General features: G+C 47.6%; 1 protein-coding gene across 1 annotated transcript in view; it reads left to right on the top strand.

Annotated features, from left to right (window-relative positions):
* Positions 1 to 15473, top strand: part of MYBBP1A (MYB binding protein 1a) — a 64439-nt gene that overhangs the window by 35835 nt on the left and 13131 nt on the right. The window contains exon 24 of the mRNA XM_019545297.1: positions 14573 to 14686. Within this exon, the coding sequence (XP_019400842.1) occupies positions 14573 to 14686 (114 nt within the window). The remainder of the gene's footprint in view (positions 1 to 14572; positions 14687 to 15473) is intronic.

The following is a 15473-nucleotide window of genomic DNA, read 5'->3' as shown; positions in this document are numbered from 1 at the left end:
ACAGATGGAGAACTGAAAACACTGGTGTTCTCTTAACTGGGGCCACGTAAGGAGTGTTGGGTTGAGTTGGAGAGTGGACTCTGCTCTCCTGAGTCTCGGCTCAGTGATCTGGGGGCATCCTCTCTTTGTATTAGCATCGTGCCTTTACCGGTGGGTCTGCTGGGGTAGCTGTTGGTCTTTTCACAAGAACCCAGTGGAGCCTCTGCTTGGGATAGGATGGTTGACAGGTCCTGTCAAGGCAGCAGCAAAACCTACTTTGGTGCTGCCACTAGGCAATGCCAAGAGAATTAATTAATGTGTGGGTATGAAATGCATTTTATTAGTGTAAGGAAATGTCTATATGAAGTCACCTTTTGAAGATTTAACTTAAGTCGTGGTTTACTGAGCCTTTCAAAGTGGAAAGGCATTGGGCAGGTGGGTGATGGCTTTATATAAGCAGTGGCCCCTTGCTTGCGGCTTTGCTTGAATCTCTTTGGAGGTCTCAATGACAGGTCCATGGCCAATGCAAAATTTAATTCCCAAATCTCCTCCATTTCTCAGTGGGGACAAGTTCCTCTCACAACCTACTGCAGCGGAGGGCATTTGAGTCGGTCCCTTATCAGCTGTCTTGGCAGACAACTACGTAACTGGCATCCTGTAGGCCAGGGGTAGGCAATCCCCTGGAGCATGGCACGCGAAGGCATTTTGCTTGGCATGCTTGCCTCAGGGCAGACGGTGGGGCAAGGGGCCAGGGCTGCGCTGCCACAACAAGTTTAGGGCCCCTCCTAGCCCCCCCGCCATGCCAACATCTTCCAAGTCAAGGTTGCAGGAGTTTTTGACGCTCTACCCAAAAACATTGCCAATCCCTGCTATAGGCTTTCGCCAGGCTTGGGTGCGTGGGACAGCGCGTATTTCTCACGTGCTCTTTGTTTGAGAAATACCATTTCTTAAACAAGTATTTCACTACAATTAACTGGAGCCTTTGTGTTTGTCCACATTGTATGATTTGCCAGTCCAGCCCCAACACTGACTCCGCCGTCCTTTAGCAGTGGCGACTGAGGCTAAAGCAGGCCTGGCAGGGGCAGGAACATGATGGTGATGTACTTGTCCATCAAACACAAGTCCCTTCTCCAATGGCAACTTGGCTAGATTTCTGCACAGCTGATGTATGTGTGCAGCTGTCACAAAACCCATAAAAATCACTTCTCTTGGAATGTGGAGGCTTGAATAGGCACAGAGACAGAGGTCAAAATGTCACCTTTTGTCAATATACGTATTCATTACTGTTTGGAAATGGTGGCTGTAAAGCATGGTGTGATGGGAGAGTCTTTCAGACGCATCTAAAGCAGAATGTATTTTAGGCGAGTCACTAATTAATTTTGGTGGGTTTTTTCCTGCAGTGCTCCCCAAAGGGCTCCAACATATATAGACATAATGTTACAGAATCAATGTGATTTTTTTTATGCCAAAGCTGACTTGGCCAGAAAAGAGGAATGATTTCCCCAAACTGCCAAAAGTGCTCTTGGCTGGATGACAATAATGCATTTGAATGGCTGATGCTCTATGTAAATTTTTAAGTTGAAAAGTAATCAAATTTTAACATGGCAAATACAGTGAAAAAGCTGGACAGCTTCAAAGCCAGCACCCCCTGGGCAGGTGTGTATTTCTGCCCATGCCTGTGACAAACAAATGAATCATTACATGAAAGCACTTGACTTTGAATACATTTTCACGGATAGGTTTTGCAGCAGGTGGTAGGGAGAGAATTTGTTACAGAATCGTTTGAATAAGCTCGTTCTGGTAATGAAGCAAATTAAACCTGCCCAGGTAAGTGCCATACCATTTGTACTCCACCTCCTTTCCTTTTGTAAGGTGACTTGTACTGCTGGCACTTGAAAATGGAGCTGCTAAGGGGTGTGAATGGGAGCTGATTGCTAGATCCTGAGTATTTAAACAAGCCTCTTCTGTTTTTTTATCCTCCTGGTCTGAGGGATGCAGCACTTTGAGCATTTCACTGGGGGCATTGTGCCCCTGGGATTGGCACGGTGTCCTGCAGAAGGACAGCGGGCATTTGAAAGCCTGAATTAGAGCAAGTTGTATGAGTCTCTGCACGATGCATTATTAAACTAGATGAACCTCTGGACAACTCTGCTTGCCTTTAAATGGGGATACGAGAGAGAGAATGAGAGCAAGCTGTTTTTTATTTTTCTGTCAGGGCACTCAAACCTTTTGAGAGATGAAGTTTTTTGCAAAAATCAGACATCTGCTCAACTAAACCACTTGTCCTTGATTACAGTTTCTTGCCTGAACTGCTTTCTTTCCCCCCTTGATTTGCATAACATGAAGGGCGCTTTGTGGGGGAGGAGAGGTGGATCTGAAGGTAGAGCCAGTTTTTGGTGTCCTGGGCCAAACGAAACTCTGACCACTTTGACGATGATCGAGCAAAAGCACTCAGACATGATTAATGTGAAGCACTTAAACAGCCCACTGGTCTCAGTGCAACTGCTTGCAGGCTTTTATAGGAATACTCACATGTGCTAATGCTTTGTTGGATCAGGCCTTTCAAAGCGAGGACCTATAAGAGCTACTGTAGGATGGCAGATCCCAGCGTTACACTTCTGAGGCCCTTTGTTCTGCATCAGGAAGGATCTGTTTTCCCATGAAAGATGTTGAGAGGTCTAGGCATGGTCTCTGATGTTCCTTGGAAAGGTCTGCGCAACTCCGTAATTCAGGCCGTCCTGGCATGAGTCGCTTTATCACCTGTTTTAATTTTTCACTTACACAAATGAGGTAATCGAAATCGGCCCTTCAAGGGGAGCTGGAAATGTTTGACTTGGAGAGCCTGGGCATTCGCTGCATGAGTTTGCAGGGTGGCATGCCCAGCGCTGGGATGTGTAGCTGGGCTTGCACAGCATCTGAGTGGTCCATGAAACTTCTGGGGGTTTGATCTGGGCTCAGACTCGTGTGGGAGCTCCAATGAAGCTTGTGTATCCCTGCTGTGAAGCCGTCTCCTCAGACAAAGGCCATGCCTTTGTTCCCTTTATGCTTTGAGAGATGGCTGTTGTGTCCTGTTGCAATTTTGTGACCCGGGTCCAATTTCCCACAGACAGGCATACATTTTGCACACATAAGGCACTCGCCTATCCTTGCAAAGGCCACATAGTCTATCTGGTCCTCCTAGTAGGTCCAAATAGGTTTGGAGGCTTGAGGTAATCTTGAAGTGAACCTATTGCACCTGGCTTTTGGGGCTTGTCCTCAGCAGGGATTAGGGCATCTTCTGCCGCCACTGTTGCCCATACTGGCGAGCTGGGTTTATTCTTCAGTGTTTTTTTTGCTTCAGCACTTCTAGCTACCCCTTCAGGCAGGTGGTCTCTTCGGGACAGGTGTTTCAAGGCTGCCATTTAGGCATCTACATAAATGGCCAGATGTTCAAACAATTTGGGGGGCTCTGGTCTAGTGAAAACTTGATGATGATCAAATGCTGATCTCAGTAGGAGCTGCTGATGACCTGGAGCTGAGCTCTTCACAAACATCTGGCACCAAGTGCTTGAAAATATGGCCCTGTGTGTGTTGGAGTAGTGGTCCAGCACCAGGGCCCCCGTGTGCTCTGCACTGTGCCCTGTCCTCCCAGCTGGCTTTTAGGGCATCTGGAGTATTTATTCTGCTCAAGGATCCATATTTACATTCAGTCTGATGCACTCTTTAGTGCCTCCTATTTGATTTGGTCCTGGGATACAGCAAAGTCTCTTTGAGCTGAACAGGAGCCTGGCATCTCGGCAGGATCACCTCTCTTCCATCCGGTGTTGCAGCCTGCAGCTCCCCCAGCTGTCTCGGCCAGCATCAGTCCGTAGGGTGTTGCAGCCTCGGTGGTCTGGCGAAGGCAAAATGTGCGGGCAAGGCCACGTGACTGAAAGGCTGAGTAAATTCGTAACTGGTTGAATTATGTTTGCCATCTGATGCTTGGGGAGCTGATATTTTCATAGCTGGGGGCCTGACAGTAATTCACATAGGTGCACTCTGCTCAGCCCATCAGGCGCAGTCCTGTAGTAGAGTCGAAGGGCAAGTGTCTTCATGGAGCAAGTTGGAAAAGTTTTTATTTGGTTTCGAGGGTGCTGCAGCATGCTTCAGAGGCTGCAAAACTGTTTTGCCGAAGCGGCTGGAACATAGGGTTGTCGGCAACATTAGTGTTGCAAAAAAAACCCACCTTGATTTGAGTTACTGGTAGTTTTGCCCTTGCTTTTATTGAGGCTGGTATTTGAGCTTAGAAGAGAGATCACAGCCTTGCCCTCCGATTTGTACGGGGCTGCTGCTCTGCCTGCTGTATTCCTTCTCGCTTTTGGCAGGAGCTGCTTTGAGCTCTGGTAGAAAGTTGTAGGTCTCTCTTTTTCTTTCTTCCTGGTGAAGATGCAGCTCGGACCCAGCCTTACAACTCATCAAGTCAGAATTGTTGGATCCACTTGCACAAGTTGTCCTGCTGACTTGACGAATGTGCTGGGAGATAGCATTGTTACACACAGCTCCCAAAACCCTGCATGAAGGAGGTGGTGTTGCGCAGTGGTGGGGGGCATCACTTGTGTCCCAGCCTGGTGCTTTATCACATGGGCAGCACAGCTGGTGGGATTGCATCTGACTTGATGCAGCTGTACTCTGTGCTCCACCGTTTGGGCTTGACGGTGTTGTTTGCTTCCCCGCGTTCCCAGGCAGCAGTTGTACTGATGATCTTTTTATATTGTTTGAATGTTAAACTTCAAGAGCTGACATTTGAGTGAATCAGAATTCTAATTTTTCGTTATCTGGCTGCTGAGAGCTTTCTGAAAAAGATGAAAACCTCTGTCCTTTGCTCAAAGTCGTGACTTTGCAGGCGGGGAGGGGACTGCTGCTGAAAGGATAGCAGTGCAATGGGTCAAATAACAATCTGCACTCTCTCTGACTCTCCCTGCAGACATCGCTCTTACAACTCTCATAATTTGGCGTCATCGGTGTCTTTTTAACTAGTTTGCATTTTATATAGCAGCTTTTTTCTGAATACCCTGAAATAGCCAGGTGGCCGCATGACTTTCTGAATTGGCAAACCATCAGTGTTGTGGACCAGGGGAAGGGTTTGCAGGAAGATTGGAAAACAGGAAGCTTGATTTTTTATTTTTTTTTGCCCTGATCCTGCAAGCATGCTTTTTAAGAAATCCCCTGGATTGGATTACTTGGGTATGTAAAATCACTTCGGTGGACCTTTTTCGCAAGAAAAGACTGAGTAAGGAGGGAGGGGCATTTCCACCCCATGCTTTTATTAGGAGTCTGGAGATTTTTGATGTTCTCAAGCTCTCAGTGACTGGAGTGGTACATGCGAATCTTAGCATACAATTCATAATATAAAGATGCTTTTAGTGCTTACCATTTGGGAGAAAAACTTCCAAAGAGGAATTGCTAAAAGCTTAAAAACCAGAAGGCAATTGCTAAGCACTCAGATGTTGTTTTATGTGCAAAGACCCCATGACTTTTAAGACTGCTGTATTGTTCTGCAAGGGAGAGCTTGCTTGTGATTTGTTTTCTAATACTTGGGGTTGGGAGCGCTCAGAACATCAAACCCAGGTCCCCTGTCAAACTGCCTGTTTGCTCCTATGCGGTGCACACGTCAGGATATATCTGCATATGACATCCAAGTTCTTTGCAAATAATTGTGTCCTGCAGGGAGTGGTAATATGGGCCTGGGACTATAGCTCAGCACTTATGGGTTCTGTCCCCTGCTACTGCTTTACTGCATGACCTTGTTCAGCTCATTTAATACTTCTGACATGAGTTGACTACTTTTTTTTTTGTGCAAATTGTGGGATAAGAAGATATCGACTTCTCTTGAGGTGAATATTAAGACTGATTGGGTCCTCTGTTTTAGTCTGTAGGTGCCTCAAGGGAAAATAAATCTCTATATTCACCCAAACAAAAAGCCAATATATGGATTGTTACATATGCTCTGGATCTCTTCATCAGAAATTCCAGAGAAAGGCAAAGGGGTCTGAATAGATTTAATTTTTTTTAAGTAACTTTGTTTTCAGGATCTGCCCGTTGGCATATGGTGAAAGAGAAGTGGAGGAGAAAGCAAACCACACACCTGAAAGACTGGCATGTTGCATCTTAAAAAGACCATCAGCCAAGCCTAGTCCCTGGAGTGGGGTGTGTATATGTGTGTTCTCCGTGTTGCACTGCTGCCTGGCCAGCTTACCTGTCTCAGGCAGAGCATCTGCAAAGACAGCCTCAGTGTTTAAAAGTGCAGGAGTGCTTGGAGAAGCGGCTGTTTAAATTTGGCTCCTCCATATTTGTCACCTCCCAGCGTATGATGAGTCAGACCTGCCGCCTTTAAAAAACGAACAAAGCTAGTAAAACCTGATTTCTCTTACTAAGCTCCAGTTAGTTGTCCAGTGCCTGCCCAGCCACAGGAGATGCTGCTGGCTTCTGCTCCATCTGTGGCCATCCTCAGCTGAATTATTTCTTTCAACTCCATCAGCCGCAGCCTTTGGTAGATAGGGGGTTACCCAGGGGTAGCTGAGAAGCTAAGGGCTCCCACCGGTGAGGACATTACACAAGACTGGTGGAGCCTAGTACAACCCAGGGGGAAGTTGCAAGGCTGGTCATCTTGGGGATGTAACGGAAGGAGATAGAAACCATTCATTTGCTTGAATATTTTTCATTTGCAATCACACAGGACCTGCTGGTGCCTGCGTTGATGGGGAATTGCTATTTTCAAGTCATCAGAGGGTGACGTTGCCAGCTGGGAGCGGTGTCTAAATACTGCAGCGTGCTCTTGCTCATGTGGGTGAGGGAATGCCTTTTCTCTCGAGCACCAGCATGAAACAGCGCGCTGGGACCTGGTTTGAGTGATGCCGTCTCCAGCACCTGGCAACAAGCAGCGCATCTTTGCTTTTCGGCATTCAGCACAGCATTATTTGAACCTAAGCGCTTTTTGTATAAATGGCATTTTAAGCTCCTCACCTTTTTTGAACGTAATTTTGACTTCATGTGATCCTGAGGTCTCCAGGGGCTTGGAGTGCAGCGTTGCCCAAAAGCATAAAGTCTGGTCTTAAAGTACAGCTGGTAGCATGTGGGAACCTTACATACATACCAGTGCGCCGGGGGAAGGATACTCGGGGGCCGTCATGCATATTACCATTGCCCCCACTTACAAGGTGCTGTATCACCCCGTGCAGATGGGGAATCTGTCCTTGCTGTAGTATGGACGAGAGCTGCCTTGATGTTTAATGAGAGCTGCGCACCATGGTGCATGTCCTGTTCACTTGTGGCTTGTATTTCCCCTTCTGAATGTATCACTTCCAGCTGTGCAAGTGCAAAAACTGAGATTGTCGGGTAGTACTAAAAACCTGCCGTTGTCTGCCTGAGGGTGGCTTTGTCCTCGCACCCAGGCAGGCCCCGCAGAGTAGAGTCCTCATTATTTGTTTCTACTTTGGCTTTCCCTACCTGTGGAAATTTAGATGCAAAATTGAGCCTTCCAGTCGCATCTCAGCACCTGTGCCTTGTTCGCGGGACCTGGGCTTAAAAAATCTACTCGTTGGCTGTGAATGAACAGGGAGATTTCCTGCTGAATGTGCAGGCCAAATTGTCAAATAGTGTTAGAAACTAAACTTTCTCAAGAAGTAGCTTGGAGCGCTCCGGGACGGCTGTCACTGCTCATAGCCTTTCTAAGGGTCGAGGCGCAGTGGAAAAGTGATGCTGGTACAGCTCTCAGGGAGGGGGTAGGGGGCTGCTTCAGCCTGTACTTTATGCAAGGTGGAGTCTCCAGAGTAGGGTCCAGGAGCAGCATTTTGGGCTTGCAAGCTTTCCGTTTCATTTTGCAAGGTTGAATGCTCGCCCACGCTGGAATCCATAGGCGGCTCTTGTGACGCTTTAGTAAATGTTTGCCTCTCGTTGACTTGATGGGCTCTGCCTACTGTTTCCAGTTGGCATCTCTACCCTGGGTGGCTCTAATGGACCCGTCCTCTGATTGAAACCCGAATAGTGGAGCGATGGGAACAGGAATAGGGACTGCCCTGTGGTCTTGTGGGCAGCGTTGTTCTAGCCGACTCCACCAAAAGTAGTTGCAAGAGACATTTTCTGTGGTGCCCTTATTTATTTATTGCTGTAGCAAGTTGTTCTCATACAGCCAAAAGATTCATTAGTATGGGGTTTTCCTTTTGCATTCAACACGTCGTGGATAGATGGCGGGGAGCTCTCCATAGTTGCATGAATAAGCCTAAGAGTTTGACCACTTGGTACAGTGAAAGGAAATGTCACCAAAATTGCCTTTTTTTGGCATAGTATCCTCTATCTTGGTTTGCTGTATGATATTTGTTTATAAGCAGAGCACTGAAAGCCCTGAATTCGTAAGAGTGCAACATCAAAGGTTATGTTTTGATTCAATGGCTTCAGTTATATCTGAAGCTGTTGGATTTATTCTTATGTAGTAGTAGCCGGTAGAGGCTCCAGCTGAGATCAGGGCCACACCACAAGGTTGTTTCTGCTTTATGGGTGGGCAGGTGCTTGGTGAGTTGCACTGGTGTAAATCTGGAGTAATCCCACTGACTAGTGACGTCCCTCCCGATTTGCAGCACTGACACACAGGCGAATCTGCCTAGATTCTCTTTTTACTACTTCGCTGCATGACTTGGAAAGGAACAGGTTGCTTTAACGTGTCGGGGCTTCTGCTTTTCCATCTGTTTTAGCCAAAAACAGAATAAGCAGAGGATGGCCCAACTTTGGGAAGCACTTTGAGATCTGCAGGTGAAGAGAGCTACCATCCAGCCAAATAGTCATGCTTTATGATTTCTTTAGGTAGGCTGGCTCTTCAGCGCAAAATAATAAAGATGAACTTTTAAAGAGAAAGGAGAGGCTGGAGGTGAAATAGAGCACTTATTTTGCATACCTAGGTACTTAAGCAGACTCGGTGAAGGAGCAAAGTAGAAAAATGCAAATAGTTTCTTCTTCCTTTGTAGCAGCTGAATCATCCACCGAATTGCCTGAGCACTGTGCGCTCACATAATGAGAGTCACTCATGTTGTGTGAAGGCAGGGGCAGCGGAGGTTGCAGCATAGTCTTTCCCCTCGCTACCAGAGCTTGTATGGCACTAGGACACATCTGTACTTTGAAATACCAGCGGTCCGTACGTACCCTGCTTTGCCCGTGCACTTTGCTTCCAGTGCCACTAAAGTAATCAGCTATTTATTTCCCGATTCCAATATGATTTTAAGGTTGAGCTTTTAGTTATACAAATGCAATATTCTTTTGGTGCAGAAGAAAGAAGATCATGGGTGTGATGGTCCGCTGCATTGCATCTCTACCACGTTCTGGGTTGAGCTGGTAGCACAGAGTTGATGAAATTCTCCCTCTGTAGAGCCCAGACTTTGGTGTTAGGCAGCGTAAAATCTCCTCCAGTGTCTTGATTTACTGAAAACGTTGAAGCAGCATTATTGCCACGGCTGCCGTGGAGGGAGGATAGTTTGGGTAAGATCCTGGGTCAGGCCTGGTTCGGTTCTGTTTCCTTCCCAGCTACAGAATTTCTCAGATGAGTTTCTTAAGCTCTGCTGGCTTTCCTTTCCTAATGCAAGGGAACTTCATGGCTTACGTGACTTGCCTGCGTAGTGCCTTGAGATCCTATGGCAAAATGGCAAGGTAGTGGGGCAGACTGTTAGCTACCACCATGCCATAATACACTGCAGCTGCTACCGTAATTCAGCCTGTCTAAAAATTCTGCATTGTGGGACTCGAAAAAAGCCGGATGCCAGGTTGCTTTAAATAATTGCTGACTTAGAGGGTTTCTCCCATCTCAGTGTTTTTTTCCTGGTGCCTTTTCACCTTTTGCTTGTTTGAAATGCCTCCTCAGTGCTGTCCTTTTTAAACATGCAGAACTAGGGGGAAAAAACATCTATCCTAGTGTCAGAAACTGGCGCCTGAATGAACCTGCGCAGCATAACAATTACCCGCGTGTAGAAAATGACCAGAGATTTGGACAGTGCCTTCATTTTTTGAGTGCTAGGAACTGGCTTCTGACCCTTTGCAAAGTGTTGTTAAATTTGGCCGTCTTCTGCTAACTGCCTCTTTTGAATACCAGATGTGTATTGGGGTGGAGGGGTGTACACAGCCCTTGCTTGTGTCGTTTTTGCCCAAAAGTCATAATTTGTTAGATTAGAGAACAGGCCACTTTTTGCTGGAAATGTTCCTTTGAAGATATTCTTCCCAGTTTTCGGAGGCTGAAGTGGCCATCCTTGCAGAGCATAGAAGGTATTGCAATCGGCAAGTATGTTTGCAAAGGATTCGTACAAGTACATAAACCAAGGTGCATGTCTAAACAGCAACAATTAATACTGCCTAGCTGAAATCTTGTGTTCCTACTGGGCTTTCTGGCTTCTTTGCACTTAGACTGGGGCATTAAGAAAAAAATCACCTAAATTTTTCAAATGCAAGTAGTCATTTCTCAGACCCTCAGTTTGGGTCATCTAGCTTAAGCTGCCTGAAAGAAGGCTGTTTTCTCAACAACAACAACAACAAAAATAATAATTCTGAGCATTTGTCCTTGAAAAATCAAGCGTTGAGAGGCACCCAAAGTCACAATGGTCAATTTTGAAAATCTAGGTTGGTGTTTATGTCGAGCTAATACCGTCTTCTGGAGCCCATTTTGCATTTTATTCATATCTTTATGGTGCTTCCATTCAGCCAGCCTCTGTCCCATCGCCGAGGAGTATTAAATGAGGAAACATCAGTGATAAAGAAAAGACAGCAGGGCAGGTCTTAATGCACCTAAAAGGAGACTTTTTGTAGCTAGCCTCTGGAGCTACACAGATATTGTTGAGTGTTTTATTTTCTTCCTATTATACACAGAAGACCACAACTTATTGGGGAAGCTTCCCGAAGGCAGCTGAATGGCGAGTATCCACTTCCACCTTCTTAAAGGTCTCATAAGGGGGCGGCCAGAGGCCATTATTCTGCAGGCAGCTTCTTACTGTCTGTCCAGTTTTCGGGCCTGTCGTTTGGCTGCTCTCAGGAGGGGGCTCCGACAATTTGTCAGCTCAGCTAACGACCGAAGATCCACTGTTAAGGGGCGGGTCGTTTCTGGTCCCTCGCGGGGCTATTGCTTGCTGTCTCGGGCACGGGTGAGTCCGTCTCACCACTGAGCAGGTTTCCAAAGCCTGTTTGCACAACCGTTAAATTAAGGGTTCCCTTTTCACGTGCAAACAGATAAAACCAGGGAGGCCTGGGTATTGGGTATTGGTGCTTCTCTCTAAAGAGGGTGCTGAAGTTGGGTTGTATAGGTTTGGTTTCTCTCCTGCCTGAGTTTGAGACCTGCCGATACTCTGCCACTTTCCTTTTCACATTGTTTTGTTCAGTATTGACCTTTTCCCAGACCTCAAAGGATGAAGAGGCTTTATGAATTCAGCAAATACGTTGTTTAGCTTGCCTGCAGCACCAGCTTGGTGGGAAGGCAGCCAGTGGGTAGCAGCATAAAGCCGGCACTGCCCATAATCCTTGTTGCAGAACCTTTTACCTCGCCCCACCTCGTGCACCGGTATAGAAAGGCGGCCTCGTGCTCATGGCACACGGACAACTATTTGGAAGGAGGGAACTTACTGCCCGTATTTCCACTGTGGACAGGGAACAGGTGCTGAAGGGCTGTGCGGTGCCTTGCAAAAGTGCAGCCTCTACAGTCTCCCTTGCTGCAGAAGGAAGTTGCATTGTAACGGAGGCCCTATTTTGAAAACAGCTTGACTAGCACCAAGCGTTCCCTCCTGTCCTTCATGAAAGGTTGAGCCGGGAGGTTCAGTGATGGGTGCTGGACTTGAGAGGTTCAGTGATGGGTGCTGGACTTGAGATCTGGGTTGTTCCTGCTCTGTCTCCGGTTTGCGTGGGTGACCTTGGACTCGTTGCTTTCTCCCCGTGCCTCGGTCTCCCCATGTGTTGTATGGGAACAATTAATTAAATGGATCATTTAGTGAAAGCGCTTTGAAATCTCTGAATGAAAAGCCCTATATAGGGGTGAGGTCCTAGGGCAATAGGAGCGGGAGATCTGCCAGCAACACGGCGATCTCAGTGGTGCAAGCAGCTGCACACGGTGTTGGACTGAGCGGTGGTAAAACTGCAGATTCGTACGAGTGGTTCAGACTCTCACTGGACCAAGAAGCTGCCTGGCTTCTGTATTTTGCTTGGATACAATTGTGATCCTGTAGAAAGTCCCAGCAGGGGAGGCATCTTTTGCTCAGTGGCTGAGCGGCTCTTAAATGAAAAAAAATACTCTTTCGACCAGTGAGGAGAGTGGAATTCTTAAAATCAGTATTTGGTGCTAAATTAGCATCCCACGAAGGCTGTAATCGGGAAACATAGGATTATTTTGCCTAATCCGCAATATTTGAATTACATGAACTTCACAATAATTATATTTTGCATGTGTGGGACTTCACTATGCCTGAGTAGCATTCAGATGTGGCACAACGTGTCTCACTGAATAGAGGGCACTGGGTGAGATTTTGAAATGATTGGCGGGGTTTGGGTGTCTTGAGACCCTTTAAAAATGGGATGCTCAGATGGCTCGAGATTTAGGTCCCTTTCAGGTATCCCAAGTCGGGCCCCAAGAACTCAGATTTTCAAAATCACTCATCGCTTTTGATGCTCTTGATCCGTGGTATTTCCACCCAGTAGTTACATGAGCTCTTCGGTGATGCGGCCCTGTTACTGCTGCCCCTTCTAGGACTTTTCAGAGGATCATAATTATATCCAAGTAAAACACAGAAGCCAGACAGCCTCTTGAGTTAATTCTGAGATGCCTTCAGGGCAATTGAAAGGGTCTATTCTCTTTGCCTTGCCTCCTAGTGCAATCATGATGGGTTGCCTCCACGAATGTTATTGTAATTGCCGAGGGATGATGGCTCGAGGTTTATGACCCTGTCTGAGCCCCTCAAGTGAGTTATGGCCTTTCATTTACTCCTGGGGTCATATTCTCTTCATAATTGCACTAAAGTGACTTTCCACTGTGCTTGGTACATGAACCCAGACATGCCATAATTTGTCCCGTAAAACATAGCTGCCTCTTAATTACATGAAGTATGTGGGATTGTCTTCCCGGACATGGTAACTCCAGATAAGTCCATATAAATCTCTTTGACCTCCTTTGCAATTTTCTTTCAAATAGCATAACTAATAGAGGTAGTCTTCACGAGCGGAGCGTTTGCTACTTACGCATTCTTCTTGGCTGTGCTCAAGTAAAGCAGGGATAAATCTGCCCCCTTATGTCAATGGAGTTACGCTGGTGTAACACAGATAATGATCTCGGAAATTGCCGTAGGGGAATAATGAGTGTCCCCTGTAGTCCAGCATCCTGGCTGTAAGAGTAGTCAGTAGCTTCGGCACAGAGAGGCTGTAGTAGGCGGTGATGAGATAACTTGCCTTCGGGGAAAATTTCTTCTTAACCATCCCAAACAAGAAGATGGCTTATGCCCTGGAGTACAGAGGGAGCACAAACGGCCTGTGCCAGGCCGTTTGCTTGTTGTTTTTAGTCTCTGCCATTGTAACCTTGCGTGCTTTTGTTAGCTATTGTAAAGTCAAGTCCTGCTGATTTCATGCTTTTAGCTGTATCTGGGTCTCGGAGTTACATAGGTTGGGCTGTATATAAAGCCACGCGAGGCCCTCTCATGGTGGGAGCGGACAGCAGTACATCTACTGTATCTGTTGTAAAAGAGAGCTGCTCCTTCGCTTTCTTTAGACCCGATTCATCCGTGACTCTGGTGCTGCTGGATTCAGCGGTTCCAGCTGGGTAGAATTTGGCTCTTCGCGACGGCACCTGCAGCAAAGCGGTGTTGCTACGCGTCTAGAAATCTCTTTTCTCCCTCTGGGGGACTTTGCCATCAGGGAAATGTCTTCTTTGAATCCTGCCTTTTGTAAATCCTGAATCATTAGCGCACTCTTTTGATGCATTTCTGTTGTTTGCCATGCAGGATGCCTGTACCGCTCTGAGGGCTTAAAAAGTCTCTGGGATGGAAAAAGGCACATAACACGATAGCAGAAAGCCATTGGTTCTCTCCTGGCTTTGTGGTCCTGTAGGGACACAGCTGTCAATGAGCGTGTCTTACTCTAGGGCAAGTAAAACTGCCCCAAAGGAGTTTTTACTCTGAGGAGTAATTTCTATCTGAGCTCTCCTTCAAAAACTGAGCTTTGGCTGGCTTGCCAGCTCTGATCTTTGCGCTAATGTCTGATGCATTAACCGGAGGACCTAGTGTGCAGTGAGAATTAAAGTGACACAAAGGGTTGCTTGGAGATGTGCGGAAACCGTACGTGCTGCACTTAGGATCAGCTTCTCCATGTGTTTGGTCACAAGAGGCTGGAAGAGCTGAGAGGCCAGAGCAGATTTTAAATGCATCCCTTGTACCAGCGTGTGCCATTGTTTGTGATTCACTCAGGTGCCTTGTCAGGAATGACTCTGACAGCACGGGAGAACGTTTCCTTATGAATCTGTAATATGGCCGGCCCCTGTGCATTGCCTGGGTGCTGCCATGGTCCATAGGTATGTAGTCAGCACTTTTCATAAGGAGAGATCAAATTCATACGTTTTCTTTTCCCTTCGTTCTAGGCACAGGCGTGCATACTCCTCCAGAAGGCGCTGCAGACTCGGGAGCTGAAGGACTCCATGGCAGAGGAGGAATGGGAAAAGCTGATCGGAAAGAGCATCAGGCAGGTCACAGAGGTAACGAGCACCAGCAAGTTGAACATGTGTTCTGCCTGGTTAATGCTTTCTCTAGTCCTGCACCCCGTGCTGCAGTGCAGGCCACATGGACTCCTAAAAGACTGCATTTTGAATGCGTTTTTGTAGAGGTCCCATATTGAACTGGCACCAGTATAAGGATAATTGACTAAATTGGCAATTTGGCTTTTTTTTGGCTGATGTGGCTGATAACGCCATCAATAAAAGCACTGTGCATGCATGCAGCCACAGCACAGCATGCAGGTGGCCAGACGTGCAGCCCGGCAGCGTGGAGAGCATCTGGGTCCGGCTGGTAAGTCTGCTGTGAGGGAAGGGGGGAGGAGGGGACAGATCGAGGAACCCATGGTGAGGGAGGGAATGGGGCAGGGGAGGGGCAGGAGCTGCACAGCCAGGGTAGAGCGGGGGACGGAGCTATGAGCGGCTTGTCCAGGGGGCGCGGGGATGGGGTAGCGGCTCCTGTTGGTGCATGCGTCCTAGGAGGACATGGGGGGGTCGGTGCCCCTGGATCTGCGCACAGGGTAAAGGCGGGCTGCCGCTGCGGGTTGGAACCGGGGCAAAGCCGAGCTCTTCCCAGTGTGGGGGCTGCGCTGGGCTGGGCTTTGCTCAGGGTGGGCGGTGGCAGCTCTGGGAGGGGACTACAGCAAATTGCGGTGTTGCTGCACCCCCTTCCCCCCCATAGCCTCCATCCAGTGCCACTGCTGCCCACCCTGAGCGCAGCCCAGCCCAGCCTCCTGCTGAGAAGAGCTCGGTGCTGCCTTGGCCCCAGCCT

This window comes from Crocodylus porosus, unplaced genomic scaffold, assembly GCF_001723895.1.
Source record: "Crocodylus porosus isolate Cpor-Errol unplaced genomic scaffold, CroPor_comp1, whole genome shotgun sequence".
NCBI classification, from domain to species: Eukaryota; Metazoa; Chordata; order Crocodylia; family Crocodylidae; genus Crocodylus; species Crocodylus porosus.
The sequence above is the reverse complement of the archived record's forward strand: the minus strand, read 5'-3'. Positions and strand labels throughout refer to the sequence as shown.